We start from the raw sequence: 20,000 nt of genomic DNA, 5'->3' as shown, positions 1-20,000 counted from the left end.
GTTAGCCTATGTTAAATTCAAAGGATGCAACATTCTGCAGAATGACAGGGAATTCGTCGCTGATAAGGCATGTTGATCAAAGCTTGTCCACACCTGCCAGTGCCCAGGATCAACCTACAATCACATCGTTTGTTACAGCAACAAAACCCAACCTTGCAAAGGTGAAACAAATGGTTACGGTCAACAAGTGTGTCAGCTTTCGCTGTAAAGACATTAGGCCTTTTAATATTGTAAATGGCGGGATTTGAAGAGCTGGCGCAAGAACTAATTAATGTCAGGGCTGCATATGGGAGGGTTCCTGCAAACTTCAGAGTGCTGAGATGTTATGATGTTACAGAGGGCTATTTTATTTCTTTGTTCCAACTTCCAAGTGGCCTAGCCTACGTTAGTCATGAATAAATTATGTTAAAAAATGTATAAATTACTCATTCTTGACAAAAGGCAAAAGAGCTGCGTGTGTCCGGACATTTGAATAATGTCGGGCTGTAAACAGGTTCGGGCTTTTAAAAAGCTGCCAGTCCCAGGCTCGGGCTCGGGCTGATTTCTGTCGGGCTCAGGGCCTTGTCGGGCCTAACTTTTAAGGCCCGATTACAGCTCTACACAGGTGGAGCTGGTTGCTTTATTATCACGTGGCATTCTTCAGCATTTCTTAAGCGCTGCAGCCAGCCTTGGTTTAGGCCCATGCAGAAGTACAGCACTGGGTTGACACAGCTCTTGAAGTAAGCCAGACCCTTGGCCAGTGTCAGGCCCACCTTAACTGCCTGGTTCTCGCTGTCGATCACGCTGGCCAGCCGAAGGCAGTGGTAGGGCGCCCAGCACAGGAAGAAGGCGCAGACCAGGGTGATGAGCATCCGCACAGGCCGGGACTTTTCCTTGAGCTGTGTGCGCCGGATCCCTATGGCCGCCAGCACGGAGCAGCCCAGAATGACCAGGAACGGGAGGAGGAAACCACACAGGAAGCGGATGATGAAGAGGAGCATCCTAGCAGCGTCCCCACCCTCTCCCTAAAAGAGGGCATTATCAACGTTAGATTTTGTTTTGTGAAGCACGACTGGTTAGAGCAATGTCCATGACCATGCAATGGCCACGGTCATGCAATGCTGTAGCAGGTTTTGTGGATGATTAATACCCTAATTTATACTGTGAAAGTTTATACACAGTCAAAGGTCAGCTTTTAAAGCTTCTTAGAACGAATGTCACATGACACACAATGACACCCTGAATTCTCTAATTATAACCATCCAAAAATAAGTAGAATCACTCTAGAACTTATAAACTTCTAACACCATCTGAGATCTGAGAAAAACACATTTTGTTAATGTACTCTGTACTCAGTGGTGGCTACTTTAAGTTTGGCCCACTGTGGCCCTGTGTGGTTAAAAAACAGGCAAAATGCCATCTGGTTATTTTAGTGGCTTCATTCTCTCTCCATTTGTGCGATTTAGATTTCTCATAATTACTAAAAGGGTTGAGCAAATGGCTTACATTTGTTTATATCCCCATTTTGAATCTTTTCCCAATGTCATCTATTAATAAGTGAGTAAAATGTGTAAATGAGTAAAAAATTAGGCCTTCCATTAAACCAGCATTGACAGAACATTACCAGAAAGCACATTGGCTGGTATACATGAGTGAATGCATGAATGAATCAATGAATGAATGGATGACAGTGGATGTGGAAGTTGTGCAGCATGAAATATAATCTCAGCATGTCAACTGTGCATTCAATAGGCTGCCACAATATTTTATTTTATTTGACTAGTTTTAGTTGATTTGGTTCATTATATTAGGAATGCTACACAAACACAATTAAACTTTACAATGTGAAGTTTACAAACAACATTAGGCAGTCTAAGTTGAGGTAGTGATGACGCTTCAGACCTTCAAGCCACACTTGAGATTGCTTTTGCCTGGGTAGACTTTCCAGTAGATGAAGTATGGTGCGCTCATGACTGTCGCCACTACCCACACCACCACACTGACCAGCCGCGCAGCACACACAGTGCGGTGCTGCTTGGTGAAGACTGGGCGCCACACACACAGCGCCCGGTCCAGACTGATGACCGCCAGCAGGAAGACACTGCAGAACATGTTGGTGTACTTGAAGAAGCCATTGAGCTTGCAAAGGAAGACACCGAACGGCCAGTTGCCTAAGTGCTTCTGGGTCAGAGAGACGGCACGGGTGAAGCAGAAGACAAGGTCGGCAATGGCCAGGTTCACTAGCCAGACGTTAGTGACTTTGGCCCGCAAGCGGACCCCGGCCACCCAGATCGCCACGGTGTTGCCAACGGTTCCCAGGACGACAGTGATGATGTAGAGCACTATGGTGATGTTGTCTATAATGGCATCGATATCCACGGTTGTTTTATCATCTTCAGAGGAGGAATTGATCATCAGATGCTGCAAGAGTGAGATGTTGGAGGCCATTCTGCAGGAAGCACCGATGGGATGAAGGACGGAGAAGACAGGGTTAAGTTCATGCATATACGTATACAGGATGTATATAGAGTGAATAATTAATCAAATTACATGTAGGGCTGCTACAGTATGCATAATATTTATAGTGTTTTTATTATATACTTTAAGCTCTCAGTGGGTGCAAACCTTATATTTCTACACGCCTCTGTTCCTGAGAAATCCCAAGCTAAACAGTGGCTAGTTTTCATCAAAATCCCTGTTTTTTTTTCTAGAAATGGAGATATTGCATCTTTTATGACCTGAGAAGTGTTGCCTGCAAAGTTTCTGGGAAGAGATCTAACGAGACCTGCCACCTAGTGATAAACCCATGAAAATAAATGACCTGATTTTGACCTGGCGTGCATGTCACTGATAGGCTAATCAGTGACTGATTCGAAACAAAGTGGCAACCATCAAAAGCCGAGTTAAGATCAAACGTCCAGATAAAATGTCCAGATCTTGCGTTTTCATGAGTTTTCAATCGTCATATATTTCATTTCCATTCATCACAGAGTTCCCAAAATCACATATAAGGTGTGTTAAGAGTGGCTAGTTTCGTAATAAAAAAAAAAAGCTAAAAACGTAATATTACGTTTTTGGCACTCAACGCATGGGAAGGAAAAACGTAATATTACGTCTTTGTCACTCAATGAGTTAAGTTAAAGTAAATTAAGCTAAAAAAACTGCATAGTTCCCTTTAATCACCCAATCTCAAGATTCTGCACATTCATCACTTCCTCCATTAGACTTTTGGTGTGTGTGTGGTTGTGTGTTCTCAAATAAATTCCCCTTCTCTTTCTCTATATGGTCCAATGGCTAGTAATGATGTCAAGTATGTGGGAAGCAATGTTGTTACACCAATGATTGCACAGCACTTGTGAACTATAAACTTGTCTGACACATGTAAAACTATTGGACTAATTCAAGACCCATAAATAGTAATTGAAGTGGCCATTTACTGTTCATAACATGTATAATGGCACTGTTGATCAGACTGCATGTTCATCAGTAAGTCTCTACCCATGGGTACTTCCAGTTCTGGTGGTGACTTCCAGTTCTGGTGTGACTGCTCGCATTTTGAAGCTATGCAGAACCGGATAGGGTGTTCTGAGGTCTGTCGTCTCTCACCACAGCATCTCACGTGCTGTCTGTCTAGGCCTGTGCAAGTTCCTCTAAAATGTGGATTTTACAGGATATCACATGCCTCTACAAATAGAAAAGTCAGAGGCCAGGTCCTCAGAATAGCTAACTTTTTTAGCTGCCTCAGACAACTTCATTAAAGCTCCTTCGAGAGGCCATCCTTACAATACTGGTTTTCTGGTTGATGGTTGATTTCGTTTTCTGGTTGATTTAGCTACAAATCCCATCTCTAGACCTACTGGTATTGTGTGTGCTTGCTTGCTAACCTCATTCCCTTGTCTCCACTCCCAGTTCAGCACATTTTAGCCTCTTGCTTTCAAAGGCTTCCTCAGTGGCATCTTTGACGGCATTCAATTACTCAGCAGAGTAGATGGCAAGCGCACACTCAATAAAATATCAAATGATGGTGAATGATTCACAAAATAGAGCTGAAACATTCATGATGCATTAACTATTTTAGCATTTCATCCATTTATCATGCCTTTCTCAGTTTACAAAGTGGCATAGCATTTTCTTAGATCTCCAGATCTCCTGACTTATTAGCTATAGGAAACCAATATGATTGTGCTGCGCTAGTGTTGTAGGTTGTAGGTTGAGGTGATTTTAGAATAGCTAAGGGGTGTTGTTGGGCATGATACAAAGCAAAGTCCCTAAAAAATGTTGAGGATGATTTGTGACAGCATATATTTCATAAAGTTTAGAAATACAAGTGCAATATATTGTTGTTTTTTCTGTCAAGCTCAAAAATGACATTTATGATCGATCTGAACACACAGAACTCTCCACACAGTCTACATAAACCTACTGACGTAGAACAGCTGTTTTGACATGAGCAGCCTAGAAGCAGTAGTAATATACTGTAGACTCCTAAACCCACCCCCTCTATATCCCATGTGCTGCTGTGTTTTGACAACCAGCCGGTATGTGGTAATAGGAGTTTTATGTTTTACATCTGTATGTGGAGATATTCACTGATGTGTCTTTAACAATGGGTTGTGCTTTATGTTTTCATCGACACGACAGTTTGATTTGTGCCATTGTAAAACTACATTTGCTGCTCCTGTGCAGACTAATGTGTATTACTTGATGGAAGAAACCCATAAACTGCAGTTTTTGAAGAGCTAGCCACACATATACTGCACAAGTGCTCATAAGAGGGTGCTGTTATTTTAGTCTGCCATTTTATGTGTTTCATGTGCCATGCTTTCATCATGACATACATTTACTCTGGTTGGCCTGTGATTGACATTATTCAACCTATAGAACTATAGTAGGGTGGGTGCAGGATTCATATTCTATAATATCTACTATATAGTAATTAGCAGTATAGAATTATACTGAGGTAAGTGAATTATTAATATTGTTTTATATGATTTGATTAGTGTAGCTCACTGTAGAACTGTTTACCAAATTGTATAAAGGCAGTTGTCTTTAGACCAATTCCACTGGTGATTGATCCAGGCCTGTGTTCTGTGTTCTGTGTTGTGTCCAGATCTGTGATAAGGAGTGGCACTACTACGTGATCAATGTGGAGTTTCCGGCAGTGACGCTTTTCGTGGATGGCGTGACGTATGAGCCCTACCTGGTGACGGATGACTGGCCCATCCATCCTTCACAGATAGATGTGCAGCTGACCGTTGGAGCCTGCTGGCAAGGTCAGTGGTGATTGTGATGATGATGATGATTCTGATGATGATGATGATGTTGATGTTGCTGAAGGTGAAGAAGATGATGAAGATGATGATGATTGTGATGATGATGATGATAATGATGATGTTAATGTTGTTGAAGGTGAAGATGATGATGATGGTGGACATGATGATGATGATGATGACATTGGTGGTGATTGTGGTGATGTGTGAGTGTATGTGTACAGTAAAAAGTGATAAGCCACTGATTAAACATGCTCAGAAGCAGAGTAATTTATGTATTGTCTTTTGCATTATTAACATGTGTAAAGTGTAAGGTGTAAGTGAAAGCATACTCGTAGACAGAATATCAATATAGGAAAGCAGTGCGTTTGGCTTCAGGCCATTCTGATTTTTTTTTTTTTTTTTTCCCCAACTTTTATTCTTTCTTCATACTTTTTTATTGGAAGGACTTCACACCATATATAAAAATCTTTGAAATATGCCCTGTTCATTCCCACCTGTAACAATGCAGCTAATGACTGTATTGTGTGTGAAGACAAAGGCCTCAACCTGTGTGCAGAGGAAATAATTATGTAGAATTAGTCACAGCACTAAATCACATGTTATATGGAGTAACCAGCAAGGTGCTAGTTCCTGCCGCTCGTTTCCTGCGTAGATTTCTTTTCATCTGCGATGACTGCTGATTTTTCCCTCTAGTCTCTCCATCTCTCCCTCCCCCCTTTCTCTCCCTCTCTCTCTCCCTCTCTTTCTATCTCTCATTTTTGCGCTGAATCTGTGATTGTGTGCGAAGCCCTGGAGTGGAGATTAATAGGCCTGAATAGAGAGACAAGTTCACTCGCTGTTCCATCCCCACCAAGCCGCTCTAAGCTCCACTAAGCCGCAACTGATAACTTTTCAGGCTATTAGTGAGTGAGATTGCCTCTCAGTGTCTCCCCTTTTTCTCTCTCTCCCTCCATATTCCCCTATCTCTCTCTCTCTCCATCCCTCCCTCCCTCTCCCCCTATCGCTCTCTCTCTCTCTCTCTTGCCATTTGCTCTTGCTCCACAATCAACAACATAATGACGAGCCCGATCATAATAGCAGGCCGCAGACCTTATTCTTCTGAAAACAGACAAAAATGAGATTCTTAACAGACTATCTGCCTCAGAAATAGCCTTGCGCTCGCTTTCTCTCTCTTTCTCTCTCTCTATTTCTTTCTCTTTTTCTCTCTCTCTCTCTTAGTCTCTCTCCCTCTCTGACTGTGAGACCCCATGAGAAGGATTAGCCTCTTCCTCTTCTCCAAACCCTGTTTACGAGGCAGACCTGCAAATGTCATCTGTGTGTGTGTGTGTGTGTGCAGTGTGCATGTCAGCGTCCTATGACAGGAGTAAGAGGATGTAAGGATGTTAGTGGGACTTTATCCCCTTTATGGTCTAACCTTGCTCTCCACACTGACCTCAATCCGCCTGCTGTGTCTCTCCCCTGTCTCTCTCTGGCTTTAGAAGCACTTAAAAGTGTGTTGGTATTGCACTCGCAAATCTATATACCAGCACCGGCAAACACAACCTCAGCTTCACCTGTGTGTTGGGAGTAGGCATTGATCGCTTGGGTCAGCACACACCTTGTGTTTGTGTGTGTGTGTGTGTGTGTGTGTGTGTGTGTGTGTGTGTGTGTGTGTGTGTGAGAGAGAGAGAGAGAGAGAGAGAGAGAGCGTCTCAGAGGAGCAAACAGACCCTAAAAGTGTGACATTAGTGTATCTGGTGAGGTGTGTGTGAGAGTGACTGACTGTGTGTGTGTGTGTGTGTGTGCATTGATTGTGTGTTTGTGAGAGAGAGTGACTGTCTGTGTGTGTGTGTGTGTGTGTGTGTGTGTGTGTGTGTGTGTGGTGTAGTTGGGGAGGGGCTGGACAGACAGAGAAGAGCTCGCTCTCTCTCCTTTTTCACCCCTGCCTCCTCACCTCCTCACCCCATCCTCTCCGTTTGTGCAGTGTCATTGCATTTAATTGATATCATCTGTCAGAGGGAAATAATTTAAAAATCATAGGCAATTAAGCTGGAGCCCAAGCAAGCAGGGAGAAGAGTGCAGGGAGTCAGTGTGAAAGACAGAAAGGCCATTAGCTGCAATGGCAGCCAATCTAGCACTAAAGACATACAAACACAGTGTCATAAAGGACAGGAGAGATGGAGAGAGCAAGAGAGATTGAGAGGGGAAAAGAAGAGAGACAGAGGCACACAGAGAGATGGAAAAAGGGATTGAGTGCGTGAGGAAAAGAGAGAGCTGGATGCACAGGAACAGGACCTTATCATGTGTCGTGTGGACAGCACTTGTGGACAGCTTGATTGAATTTGGGAGTTTGCCGATTTTGTTTCCGTGGATACAAGCCACATGACCACATGCGTCTTCTTATTGCAAGTATGTAAACATTGTGTGTGTTTGTGTATACTGTATGTGTGTGTGTGACAGGCGGAGAGGTGACCACGCCACGCTTCACCCAGTACTTCCGTGGGAGCCTGTCGGGCCTAACCATCCGCCCGGGGAAGATCGAGACCCAGAAGGTCATCTCCTGCCTGCAAGCCTGCAAGGAGGGCCTGGACATTAACTCACTTGAGAGCCTGGGCAAGGGCATCAAGGTGCACCGCAAAAGCTTACACGCATGCACACACACACACACACACACACACACACACACACACACACACACACACACACACACACACACACACACACACACACACACATACACACACACACACACACACACACACACACAAACACACACTCACTCACGTGTCTATATTATGACATATTACAAGCTGAAGCATACTGTGTCTAAATGAATGCAAATGCATTGAAGACAAAATACTCAATGGCCACATCAGGCTATATGCAGTATGCTACTGAAAGACAATGCTCTTCCCCTTGGGACCACTTCCAGCATCCACCTGTGCCAGCGGATACCCTTTAGCTGGTGGCCAGCCATGGATAGCCTCCAGAGCTGTGTTCCAGGTTCTGATGTGTCTTAAAAGCACCAGCTAGGGGCAGAGAGGTCCTCTCTGAACCAGCTTCTGATGAGGCATTAAACCAAGCTGTGCTCTGGAGTTCGTGGCCAGCAGCGGTCTGGCCGGCGGAGAGGGACTTGGCTCTTCCTCTCCTCTGCCTGGTGGTCCTCACAGTAGCGGATGCCTGGTGTTGGCAGACCTTAAGGCTACTGTACCTCCCAGTCCAGCTGTTTGACTGCAGCATCACTCTCTTAGGTCATAGAGGTCGATCCTGCGGCAGTGAGCTGATGCTTCAGCTGATAAGTGAAGAGACGAATGAGGTGGTCAATGCCAATACTGTAGGCTGGACACCAGGGGCACTCATTTGAATCCACAGATTTGGCTACCATGCTGCGGAAACCATGCAGTGAGAACAGGAGGTGATACCAATGCTAATTCTATCCTAACCAGTTGAATTCTAACCAATGCTAATTCATTGACACGTTGCATGACGCAATATTGCAGAAATCAGTTGAGTAATTTGTGGCACGTTATTTGACATCTAGAGGACATAATGGAAGTTGACTTTAAAAGAGTTTGTTGTCTTGTGGAAATGGTGTCACTTTAATTAGAAGTAGCCTAATGTACTGAGAGAGCCCACGTATACACACGCGTGTGCACACACACACACACACACACACACACACACACACACACACACATATACATTTATTGACAGCAGTTCAGGGACAGACGCTGGCTAGATTTTATTCATATTTACTAGCTCAGTGTCTTAGGGGAGGGTCAGACATGGAAAGGTCCATTGATTCATCACTTGTGTATGGTATTGTTGAATGAACTTATCCACTTCCACATGTACAGTCTCTCTCTAGTTCACATGCTGCTGCCTCATCAAAAATCAATGAACCAGAAACCCACATAGGCTACTGCTCTTTCATTTCCGAATGTGTGTTTTTAGTTTTATGATATGCAGGCACACACAGACACAGAGAGAGAGAGAGAGAGAGATAGAGAGATATGACTATATGGAGTAAGGCTTTAAAACACACAATATTCTGTCTGACTGTCTCTGTCTGTCTCTGTCCCCCACACACACACACACACTTGATTAAGGCATTTCTGTCATGTCTACACTGCTAACAAGCTAACTGTTTGTTATCTGCCTGCAGTTCCACTTCAACCCAGCCCAGTCGGTCCTGGTGATGGAGGGGGATGATCTGGACAGCATTAACACGGCCATGACCAAAGTGTCCTACATCAACTCCAGGCAGTTCCCCACACCAGGCCTAAGGCGCCTTCACATCAGTACCACAGTACAGTGAGTGTCACACTGCTCTGTTACACATGCACACACACACACACACACACACACACGCACACACACACACACAAGTGCACATGCAGATTCACACGCACGCACACAGGCACAAACAAACACACATGCACACACACACTTAATAGAGTTTATAGCAGTTTGCAAAGGCTTACACACGCACACACATTTTCAGAGACGCATAAGCGCTGGAGTTCTCCATCACCGTGCCTCACCCACTCACAGCTTTCACTTTCATTCCCGCTGCTGTTACAAATCTTAGTTCACCCGCCAGCTCAAAGATTCGCCGAGACGCTCTTAAAGATGGAGCATTCTCACCCGCCGCTGTGGTTCATCACGCTGGCCTGACCTAGATCTACCTTTCCCCATTTACAACCTGGAGCCGACTCTCTCCGCACTCTCTCTCTCCCTCTCTGCACTCCTTCTCTTTCTCCCTCTGCACTCCTTCTCTTTCTCTCTGCACTCCTTATCTCTCTCTCTCTCTCTCTCTCTCTCATGGCACTCACTATCTCTGTGTTGCCGAGACAGAGCATCATTATTGTAAGGGCCTGAGAGTGTGAGTGTGATTGGAGTTTTATTTTTTAGACCGAGTGTTTGTTCGCCTGGCGTCTCTGCATGTCAGTGGCATCACACTGTCACACAGGGACACAGCCAATCACAGTAGGGGCCAATCACCTCCCTTTCACTCCCTCCCCATAAACATACACAGAGACACAAACACAGACACTCACACTCATATACACATGCATGTACACACACACACACACACACACACACATACTCCATCCCATAATCAGTTCCTCTCAAGCCTTAGCCTCAGCTTGAGCCATGATGTTGCCTAGGTAACGTTAGTTAACATCCGTCTATCAGATCCTCAGATATGTCAGTGCAACAGCTCATGTATATACATATGTCTGTGTGTGTGTGTGTGTGTGTGTGAGAGGGAAAGACAAACAGAGAGTGTGAAAGAGAGAGTCCTGGGTCTCCTCTCCTCTCCTCTGCTCTCCTTTCCTTTCCTTTCCTCTCCTCTTCTATCCTCCTCTCTTCTCTCCTCTCTCCTCCTCTCCTCTGTCCTCTCCTCCTCTCTTCTCTCCTCTCTCCTCCTCTCCTCTGTCCTCTCCTCCTCTCTTTTGCTTTCCTGTGCTCTCCTCTCTCTCTTTCTCTCTTCTTCTCTCCCCTCCCTCCTCCTGCTGGCCTTCAGAAGTGCTGCTGCTGCTGCCTGTGCTGGCTCCAGCTCCTGTTCCAGTGCCCTGGCAGGGCGTGACCAGCGGCGTGACCAATTATAGGTCATGTTATCGGGTTTTGCATGGGCAGCAACTCTCTCTCTCTCCGGTGCTCCAGGGGCTCCTCCAGTGAGTCGATGAGCCAGAGAGAGAGAGAGAGAGAGAGAGAGTCCTGGGAGAGCTCAGGCATCACACTGGGGAATGACAGGAGGACAGAGGAGGAGAGGGGGAGAGAAGGAGAGAAGAGGGGGAGAGAGGAGTGGAGAACAGAGGAGGAAAGGGGGAGAGGAGGAGAGGAAAGGGGGAGAGAGGAGTGGAGAACAGAGGAGGAAAGGGGGAGAGGAGGAGTGGGGTGGGGAGGAGATGAGCTGAGAAGTAAGGGCTAGAGAGACAGAGAGAGAGGAAAACAAATGTGGGAAAGAGAGTGGAGCTGAGGGGGGAGAGAAAGATAAGATCACACAGGAGAGTGGGTAGGTATGACAGTGAAATCACAACCCTAATGGAAAAAAGTAGCCAGTTTGTGTTGCAGCCATAGATTGTATTTTCTGAATGTTTTGGTTTTAATCTATATTTTTGCACTATTGGTAGTTGGAAGTTGGGTTTACAGCCTCAACTTGGTTTCATGTATACATCTCCACATTTTCAAAATCTATTTGTAGAATTCCAGAGCTTCAGAAACGCTGAATTTTTCCCAAATCTCTTGAAAAACATGAATGCAATTATGTAAAGTTTGTCTAAAACATAACCACATTAATATGCTGCTATTCAACTGTTCTGAATTGAAAAGCATAGCATTTTGCTAGAAGCATCAGTTATAACAGTGTGGAATAACAGAAGCTCAATGTTTACAGGCTATTCACTTTACTTTGAATAAGAGTAAACAGACCAAACTAGTACTATGAACGTGCTGCCTAAAGCACAGTATAAATACCCTGAAATATTCCGTTGGATATGTTGAGAAACTAGGATCTTATGCCCTTCCTGCATAAATCTGTTAATGTGACAAAATGGGCTGCACTTATTCCCATTCATGTGCATCATGTCCAAGAGCCTGTTAATGTCAGGGCTGATTAGGCCTAGTTTCATTAATCATAGGGCTAGATACGCCATGCTATTTTATTTTGGTAACTTGGTGCTCCTCCTCTATCATTGCCATGACATTTTATAAAGACCGATTTTTTTACTGAGTGGAGCAGAAGACAGAGAGAAAGAGGAGATGAGGGCAGGACAGGGGAAAACAAGAGATGGGTGGGGGAGAAAGAGAGAGACTGAGAAAAAAAGTGGTGAGGAGGAAGAGAGGAAGAGTGTAGATGAGGGAAAGAGAGAGATGGAGAGATGGAGAGGATGAGAAGAGCAAAGGATGAGATGAGCGGGCGAGGAGGAGGAGTGCTGGCATGGCAGTGAGCTGGGCACACAGCCAGTAGGGCAGCAGCAAGACAGGAGAAATGCCAAGGCACAGGGAATGCCAGAGAGCAACGCTACAGCACAGCGTGACATTAGTGGGAAATGCTATATGTCTAAGTGTAAGTGTGTGTGTGTGTGTGTGTGTGTGTGTGTGTGTGTGTGTGTGTGTGTGTGAGTGAGGTTCATATGATAGGAGTGTATGGTGTATGTTTGTAATGAGGAGGACATGAAGGAGAAAGGATGAAAAGGTAGAGTGTGTCATCAGACAGAGACCCAGAGCAGTGGTCAGACTCAAAACACACACACACACACACACACACACACACACACACACACACACACACACACACACACACACACACACACACACACACACACTGTGGGAGAGAGCAGCATCATTAGGGCTAGCTTTCACTCACCTTACAACCCACACACAGATGTGCACTCTCTCACACACACACACACACACACACACACACACACACACACTCACATACATACATGTGTAAATGATCACAAGCCCACACAACAGAGAGAGAGAGAACTCAAACAACCAAGTGTGTGTGTGTGTGTGTTTCTGAGGAAAGGCCAGAGAGGGTTAGTAAGTAAGGGGGGTGGGTTTGAGGGTGCAGGCAGAGAGGGGGTTGGGGGTGGGTTTGAGGGTGCAGCCAGAGAGGGTTAGTAAGTAAGGGGGGTGGGTTTGAGGGGGCAGGCAGAGAGGGTTAGTAAGTAAGGGGGGTGGGTTTGAGGGTGCAGGCAGAGAGGGGGTTGGGGGGTGGTAAGAGAGCGCAGAGGGGTGTCAGGGAGGGGGAGGAGAAGCAGAAATAGCGTGTGCCAATGAAAGCTGAAGTGTCTGAGAACTGCTTGTCCACTGCTGGTCTGTGAGTGCGTCTGGCCAAATGAGAGTGGACTTGTGTGGTCGATAGCGGAGCAGGCTCGGGGAGTTTTAATGGCTTTCACTCAACTTGGGGCCGACCCACCATGTCTCTTACATCAGCCGGCGAAATACAAAACGATTGCTCCACTCTCTCCCCCGCGCCACCGTAATGAGGCACCGCTCACACTGTGTTTATTTAGAATGGCCACCTCTCGCTCTCTTCTCTCTCTCTCTCTTTCTCTCTATCCCTGTTTTTCTGCCTTTCAGTCTCTATCACTTGTTTGCTTGTTCTGCTCTCTTTCTTTTCTTTTGCTCTCTCTTTTATTCGCTCTCTCTCGTTCTGTCTCATTGACTTCCTCTCTCCCTTTCTCCTTTTCCCTTAACCTCTCCTCACTCTGCCTCTCTCCCTTTCTTCCTCTCTTTCATCCCCTGTGTGTGTGTGTGTGTGTGTGTGTGTGTGAGAGAGAGAGAGAGAGAGAGAGAGAGAGAGAGAGAATAAGAGAGAGAGAGAGAATAATTTCTCTGGCTGTTACCCATCACAGATTTTCCTCAGTAGTCTCATCCACCCTAACAGAGGTAATTGAGGTTGGTTGAGGGTGAGTTTAGCGCGTGCCTCTCCTCACCCGTAGCCCCTTCTGCTAACAGGGCTTTGGGGGAAAGAGAGACAGGAGACCTCCGCTGCCTCTAAAGGCCTAAGCTAGCGCGGCGGCTAAGCTAGCACAGAGAAGCTGTCGTCCTTGGGCACCCTTGAAAGGCGTAATTACTCGTAACGTTGGAGGATACCACTGCTTGTATTAATCCTACAGGAGATTTGTCTTTTTTTCTCTCTCTCTCTCTTCCCTCTCTTATTCATTCTCTGTCCTTCTCTCTCTTTCTTCTCTCACACATCATGCTGGATGTAATTAACCTGGAGGAGGTCCAAATTTTCCCAGCAGGGGCTTTCGAAGTTGTCTACGCAACCCCCTCAACCGCCTCCATCTCATTCACATCTGCTTTAGTTAGCTGCAAACCCTCTCAGTATCTGCAAAGGGAAACAGCATTAAGAATCCCAAATTATCAGCTGACTGGGGTTGGGTGTGACCCAGATGGGGGCCAGAACTGGCCCAGACTCCGGCCATAACTGACCCAGGGTCCGCTCTCTCTGCCCACTCTCTTCTTGCTGAACGCTTCCAATGAAAGTTGTTGTTGTTGTTTTTTCTTCTCTTGATCTACCAACTGTTTTCCCAGAGCCGGATCTCATTAAATCTTCTTTGCTTTAAGCTCCATGTCACCTGTGAACTCAGGATAAATTGGTGTTTGCTGGATATGTAGTGAATGTAATAATTACCAGTAACTGTTTCTTTTCGATTAATAGTTCTGCAACCACCACCATCACCTACAGACTGCATGTGTTTATATACTACATGGTCCTCTGTGTGTGTGTGTGTGTGTGTGTGTGTGTGTCTGTGTGTGTGTGTGTGTTTGCTTGTACATGTGTGCATGCATGTTTGTGTATGTGTGTGAAACTTTCTGCATGTTTAAGTAATGCAACTTCTACAGTATGTCTGTCTGTGTGTGTGTGTGTGTGTGTGTGTGTGTGTGTGTGTGTGTGTGTGTGTGTGTGTGTATGTCGGGGTGTCAGTTTATTATCAGTGTGTGAAAACATAGCTGCTGACTCTAGAGTGACTTATGTGGCTTATTGTGGATCTGATTAAAGCTGCCAGAAAATGGATGTATGTACATACCTGCATTTATAAACATATCATAACTTATCTTCTATGTGCTTGTGTGTGTGTGTGTGTGTGTGTGTGTGTGTGTGTGTGTGTGTGTGTGTGTGTGTGTGTGTGTGTGTGTGTGTGTGTGTGTGTGTGTGTGTGTGTGTGTGTGTATGCGTGTGTGTGTGTGTGCGTACTCACAGGTGTTTCGGCGAGGATACCTGCATTTCAATCCCGGACATCAAGGCCGCCGTCATGGTGCTTCCTCCTAGCGAGCCCCGCATCACCATCGCTGGTGTAGAGCGCCTGGTCCGACCCGCCGCCAGACTTCAGCTCTGTCACTGGCGTCACGCTCTTTAAGGAGGTCCGCATTGTCAGCACCGTCACCAAGAGCGATTCGGCCTTCAGTGCAGGTAGGACAGCAGCACTGTCTTTGACCCTGTTACGTCTGGCAAAAACCCCCCAAATACATATACATACACATATAAATCCAGGAGCATGCACACATTCACACAGTCACTCACAGGTGAATACACACACTGTGTACACACACACACACACACACACACACACATACACACACACACACACACACACACACACACACACACACACACACACACACACACACACACATATAATAGAGTGAAACATAGCTTCTGACCGGCCCTGTTACCTCACAGGAATTTATTGCTGCTTATTTCTCACTGCTCTGACAAATCCCATTGTGCAAGGCAGACGCAAACACACACACACACACACACACGCACTAACACACACACACACACACACACACACACACACACACACACACACACACACACACACATACACACCCACACACACACACACACACACACACACACACACACACACACACACACACACACACACACACACACACACACACACACACTCATTTTTTTCTCCTTACTTTTTAATGCAGCATGATGTATGTTTGTCTATGCGTTCTCATTCTTCCCTTTATTTATGCCCTGTGTTAGTCATTTAAGCCCCTGAAGTCAGCGACTGTATCTTTTTTAATTTCAGTTCAGCACAAGTCGGCACCTCATTTTTATTGAATGTTTGCCCTTTCTCTTTGTGGAGCGATAAATCTTCCAAATTAAATTCTGAGGTAATCAATTGCTTCAACTGGGAGCACACTGGATGTGATATATTTCTGTGTGTGTGTGTGTGTGTGTGTGTGTGTGTGTGTGTGTGTGTGTGTGTTTCTGTGTCTTTGGGTGTCTGTGTGTATAAATGTATATTTGAATGCCATACATCATGCATTATGTGTGTGTGTGTGTGTGTGTGTGTGTGTGTGTGTGTGTGTGTGTGTGTGTGTGTGTGTGTGTGTGTGTACTTTTGCCCATCGGCCAGGCGTGCTGGAGGTCATGCACAATCTGGACTACTGTGACGTGCTGGTGATCGGGGAGGAACTCAACCCAGAACTGGAGAGCCTGGAGATCCACCACAGCTCCCTGATCGGCAAACACCTGGACGCCACCAACTCCACCTCCGGCATCTCAATCTACGGTGGGAGGCAAACACAGATGCTATGGAAAATGATGTTTACAATTAGTCTGTTGGAGACACTTTATCTACATAAACTCCACAATTGGATCTCAATCTATGGTGTTGAAACTCCCATAATAATAAATGTATAGTAAAGTAAATGAATAAATGTTAACATTCAATCACTTCCAGATCCTAAGCAATTTACTCCTACAACTCTATATGGTGGTTAAAACAAACATGTAACAATATGTAAGAGTTACTCTTCATGTGCATGGTTCCTGCAAAGGTGTATACCTCTCAGAAATAGCATTAATTCCATCTCGTTCATGTTGTGCTGAGCATGTGACCTCTCTGTTCTGTCCACCCCTTAGACCAGTAATCAGCGCTTATCTCAGCATGCAAATCCAGCATTTCTGTTTACAGAATTCCCTGTCCGTGGTATGATCATTGCCATTTGCCGAGCACAAATAGCCTGTTCCAGGATGCAGTGTGGAGTGCAGCTTTTGCTTTAGCTTCTGTGCTGTTCGCTGGTGCAAGCAGGCCTTGTGTTGAGCTGCTGCTCCACCACCAACACATTTCCACTAGCACGGTGCAGACAAATAGAGCTATTTTCATCCGCTGCCGAATTCTCTGGGGGCGACACTTATGGCCAGACTCGCATCAATCTTTGTCGACGGGGCTCTTTGCCGCGTTTGTGTTCCTTTCAGACTGAGATGGCTCTCCCACTCTCCCTCATGGTTAATTTCACAGGCTGAGGGGTGGTAGTTGAAACGCCTTTTATTAACAGAGGGGCTATCACAAAGCTGTGCGGTTCATTGCCGTTTTTTGAAGTTCCATTCAGGTAGAGAGACTACTTTTCCATCTGGTCCTGGGAGGACATAGAATTACTTAGACAGGTCAACAGCTTTTTAGAGTGAAAGAGAGAGCGAGAAAGAGAGAGAGAGAGAGAGAGAGAGAGAGAGAGAGAGAGAGAGAGAGAGTGAATATCATCATGAATGTTTTCACTAAACATTCATGATGATAATCCTGGCACGAGGAATAATTTTGTATATGTAGATTTATTTTTATCTCTACAATTTAAAAGGATGTCAATACTCCTCTTGATGTGATCATGCCAGTAGAGTGTATTGCAACTGAATTGAAAGAGCAAGAGAGGCAGAGACTGAAAATGAATGTTTTGCTCATTTGGACTGATGTGATAATGAGAATTAGAAATAGAGAGAACGTCTTGGCTTGTATGTATGCTGTGTGTGTGTGTGTGTGTGTCTGTGTCTGTGTGTGTGTCTGTGTGTGTGTCTGTGTGTGTTTGTGTGTGTCTGTGTGTGTTTGTGTGTGTCTGTGTCTATGTGTGTGTGTGTGTGTGTGTGTGTGTGTGTGTGTGTGTGTGTGTCTGTGTGTGTGTGTGTGTGTCTGTGTGTGTGTCTGTGTGTGTTTGTGTGTGTCTGTGTGTGTTTGTGTGTGTCTGTGTCTATGTGTGTGTGTGTGCATAAAATATTTGTGTACATGTGTGTGTCTGTACGTATGTCTGTATATGTGTGTGTGCCTTGCTCCTTGTGATAGATGTTGTGTGCTCTCCTTGTTCAGGTGTGGACTCAATGTCCCATTACGAGCAGGCCATCAGGCAGGTGAGGTATCGCAACTGGCACCCCACTGCTCTGCTGGAGAGAAGGTTCCGGCTCAGCTGCTCGGAGCTCAACGGACGTTACACCAGCAACGAGTTCAACCTGGAGGTCAGTGAGCCATCATCACCTCCATTTCCTCTTTTCTCACCATCTGCCTGCTCCTCCCTCCCTCCCTCCAGACCTTTGCGCTTCCTTTTACACTTGCACTGTCTCTTCTCTCACCTCGTAATTCATGTTCTAATCTCTTTTATAGTCTGTCGATCCGTCTGTCTGTCTCTCTTTCTCCTTTTGTCTCTTAAATCGATATGGTGTGATACGGTTTTATTGCCAGTTTTCACTGAAATGGTGCATCCCTAGTCAGCTCTGTTGTAGAGCCTCCTCCTCTCCTGCTCTCTCCCTGTCTCAGTCCTGCACTCATCTATTCATTACAGTTAACATGCTGTTGATTCTGATGTTGATTAAAAGTGAACATGTTCTTCTGACTGAAGTGTGGCTTGGCCCGCCCCACAGGTTGGTGTGGTGCACAGCTCAGTGGTCGTCGAGCATGTCAATCACATGGCTGCCCAACCACAGTACCTGAGACCTGTGCATCATCCTGTCATGGTTCATACTGTCAGCTCCAATCACATCTCAGGTGAGAGACAACAGAATTTATGATAATTCTATCTCTGTGGGCTCTGATTGAAAAGAGTTGTCAATCAAAGAATGGCATCATATGAAGCTATTTTATATAGAATAGAACTAGAGTCTAGCAAGAATCACCATCATCACATACAGTAGGTAGCTGATATTAGTTATTCAATGTCTACATGATGTACAAGGCCCGAAACAACAACAATACAAATATGTATTTCCAGTAAGTTGCTCATTGTAAAATGCTATTGGATATTTCACCTATAATTGCAGACAGATGGGCCCATCATTTTCCTTCCATGTCATTTACTCTTCACTGTCACAGACCCTTTTCTGTCCTGGCTTGCTGGTCACCTGCTTGGGAAGCACACAAAGGCAAATGAGTGGCAGTGATTACACTGTGGTGCTTTAAACCGGCTTTTATAGTTTCTCAATGACAATAAACCATTTTAAATATAATATTTCCTATCATGTACGGATTGGGCCTGAGGCAAACAAATTCTAAAAATGCTCAAAATGATCTCTAAAAAGGCTCAAAATGGACTAGAATTCAGCAATTCACAAACTGCAAATTAAGTTGCTGTTTTCACCCTTCCCACAAAGGCTTCACACTATTCTTGAATTTCATCAGCAAAGAACAATTCCTCTTGACTCCTGCCTTTGATGGGGCCATTGCTGCATTATTATTAAGTCACATGTTAAGGTACAGCAGGTTGCTCCAATTAGGGCCCCTAGTTAGTGCCATTGATTTGACATTATTATCGACCCAAGTATCGGTTTGAAAGATGTTTGCAGAATGCTAAAAATACTTACATAGAGAATGTTAATGGAATGTCAATAATTCTTTGGGGATTCAGTAACTGTGCTTTAAAGAAGCAGGGTGCAATTGAGTGTTTTATCGTGTGAGCACAACTGAAGTTAAAGACCATCAAAAGATTAGCAGTCACATCTCAGACCCGAGGGGATAGCATTCTATACCAGACAGGCAGGCTTAACCCTCCCACACAGAAAACATTCCACTAGCTTTTAGCTGCCTCTCTCTCTCTCTCTCTCACACACACACACACACACACACACACACACACACACACACACACACTAACACACACACACACACACTAACACACACTAACACACACACACACACACCTACATTGTGGGCTGAGAAAGCACTGGGCTCTTGTGGGTGAGTGAGAGCGTATTGTGGGTGTTGAGGAGCGGAGATTAGTCTAAGCCTTCCAGATCACATACACACACATTCACACACAAGGGACACCAGCTAGCTCCCCAAGGACACACAGGACATACAACCCACTGCACTGAGGGCAGAGAATCTGTATCTCTCTCTCCCCCTCTCTTGCTCTGTGTGTGTGTGTGTATGTGTGTGCGTGTGTGCGTGTGTGTGTGTGTGTGTGCGTGCGCTGGCGCGTGTCGCAGGTGTGCGTGTGCAGTGTGCGTGTGTCGTGTCG

The 20,000-nt window shown here is 45.4% G+C and overlaps 1 protein-coding gene across 1 annotated transcript in view; it reads left to right on the top strand.

Annotated features, from left to right (window-relative positions):
- The window catches only part of clstn2a (calsyntenin 2a), a 237,553-nt gene that overhangs the window by 215,559 nt on the left and 1,994 nt on the right, over positions 1-20,000 (top strand). Inside the window, 8 exon segments of the mRNA XM_048257133.1 lie at positions 5,090-5,252; positions 7,692-7,858; positions 9,397-9,545; positions 14,962-15,091; positions 15,093-15,168; positions 16,124-16,294; positions 17,861-18,006; positions 18,409-18,532. Coding sequence (XP_048113090.1) covers positions 5,090-5,252; positions 7,692-7,858; positions 9,397-9,545; positions 14,962-15,091; positions 15,093-15,168; positions 16,124-16,294; positions 17,861-18,006; positions 18,409-18,532 — 1,126 coding nt within the window.

Source organism: Alosa alosa, chromosome 1 (genome assembly GCF_017589495.1).
Source record: "Alosa alosa isolate M-15738 ecotype Scorff River chromosome 1, AALO_Geno_1.1, whole genome shotgun sequence".
Classification (NCBI taxonomy): domain Eukaryota; kingdom Metazoa; phylum Chordata; class Actinopteri; order Clupeiformes; family Clupeidae; genus Alosa; species Alosa alosa.
Note: the sequence above shows the minus strand (reverse complement) of the source record. Positions and strands in the feature narration are given on the sequence as shown.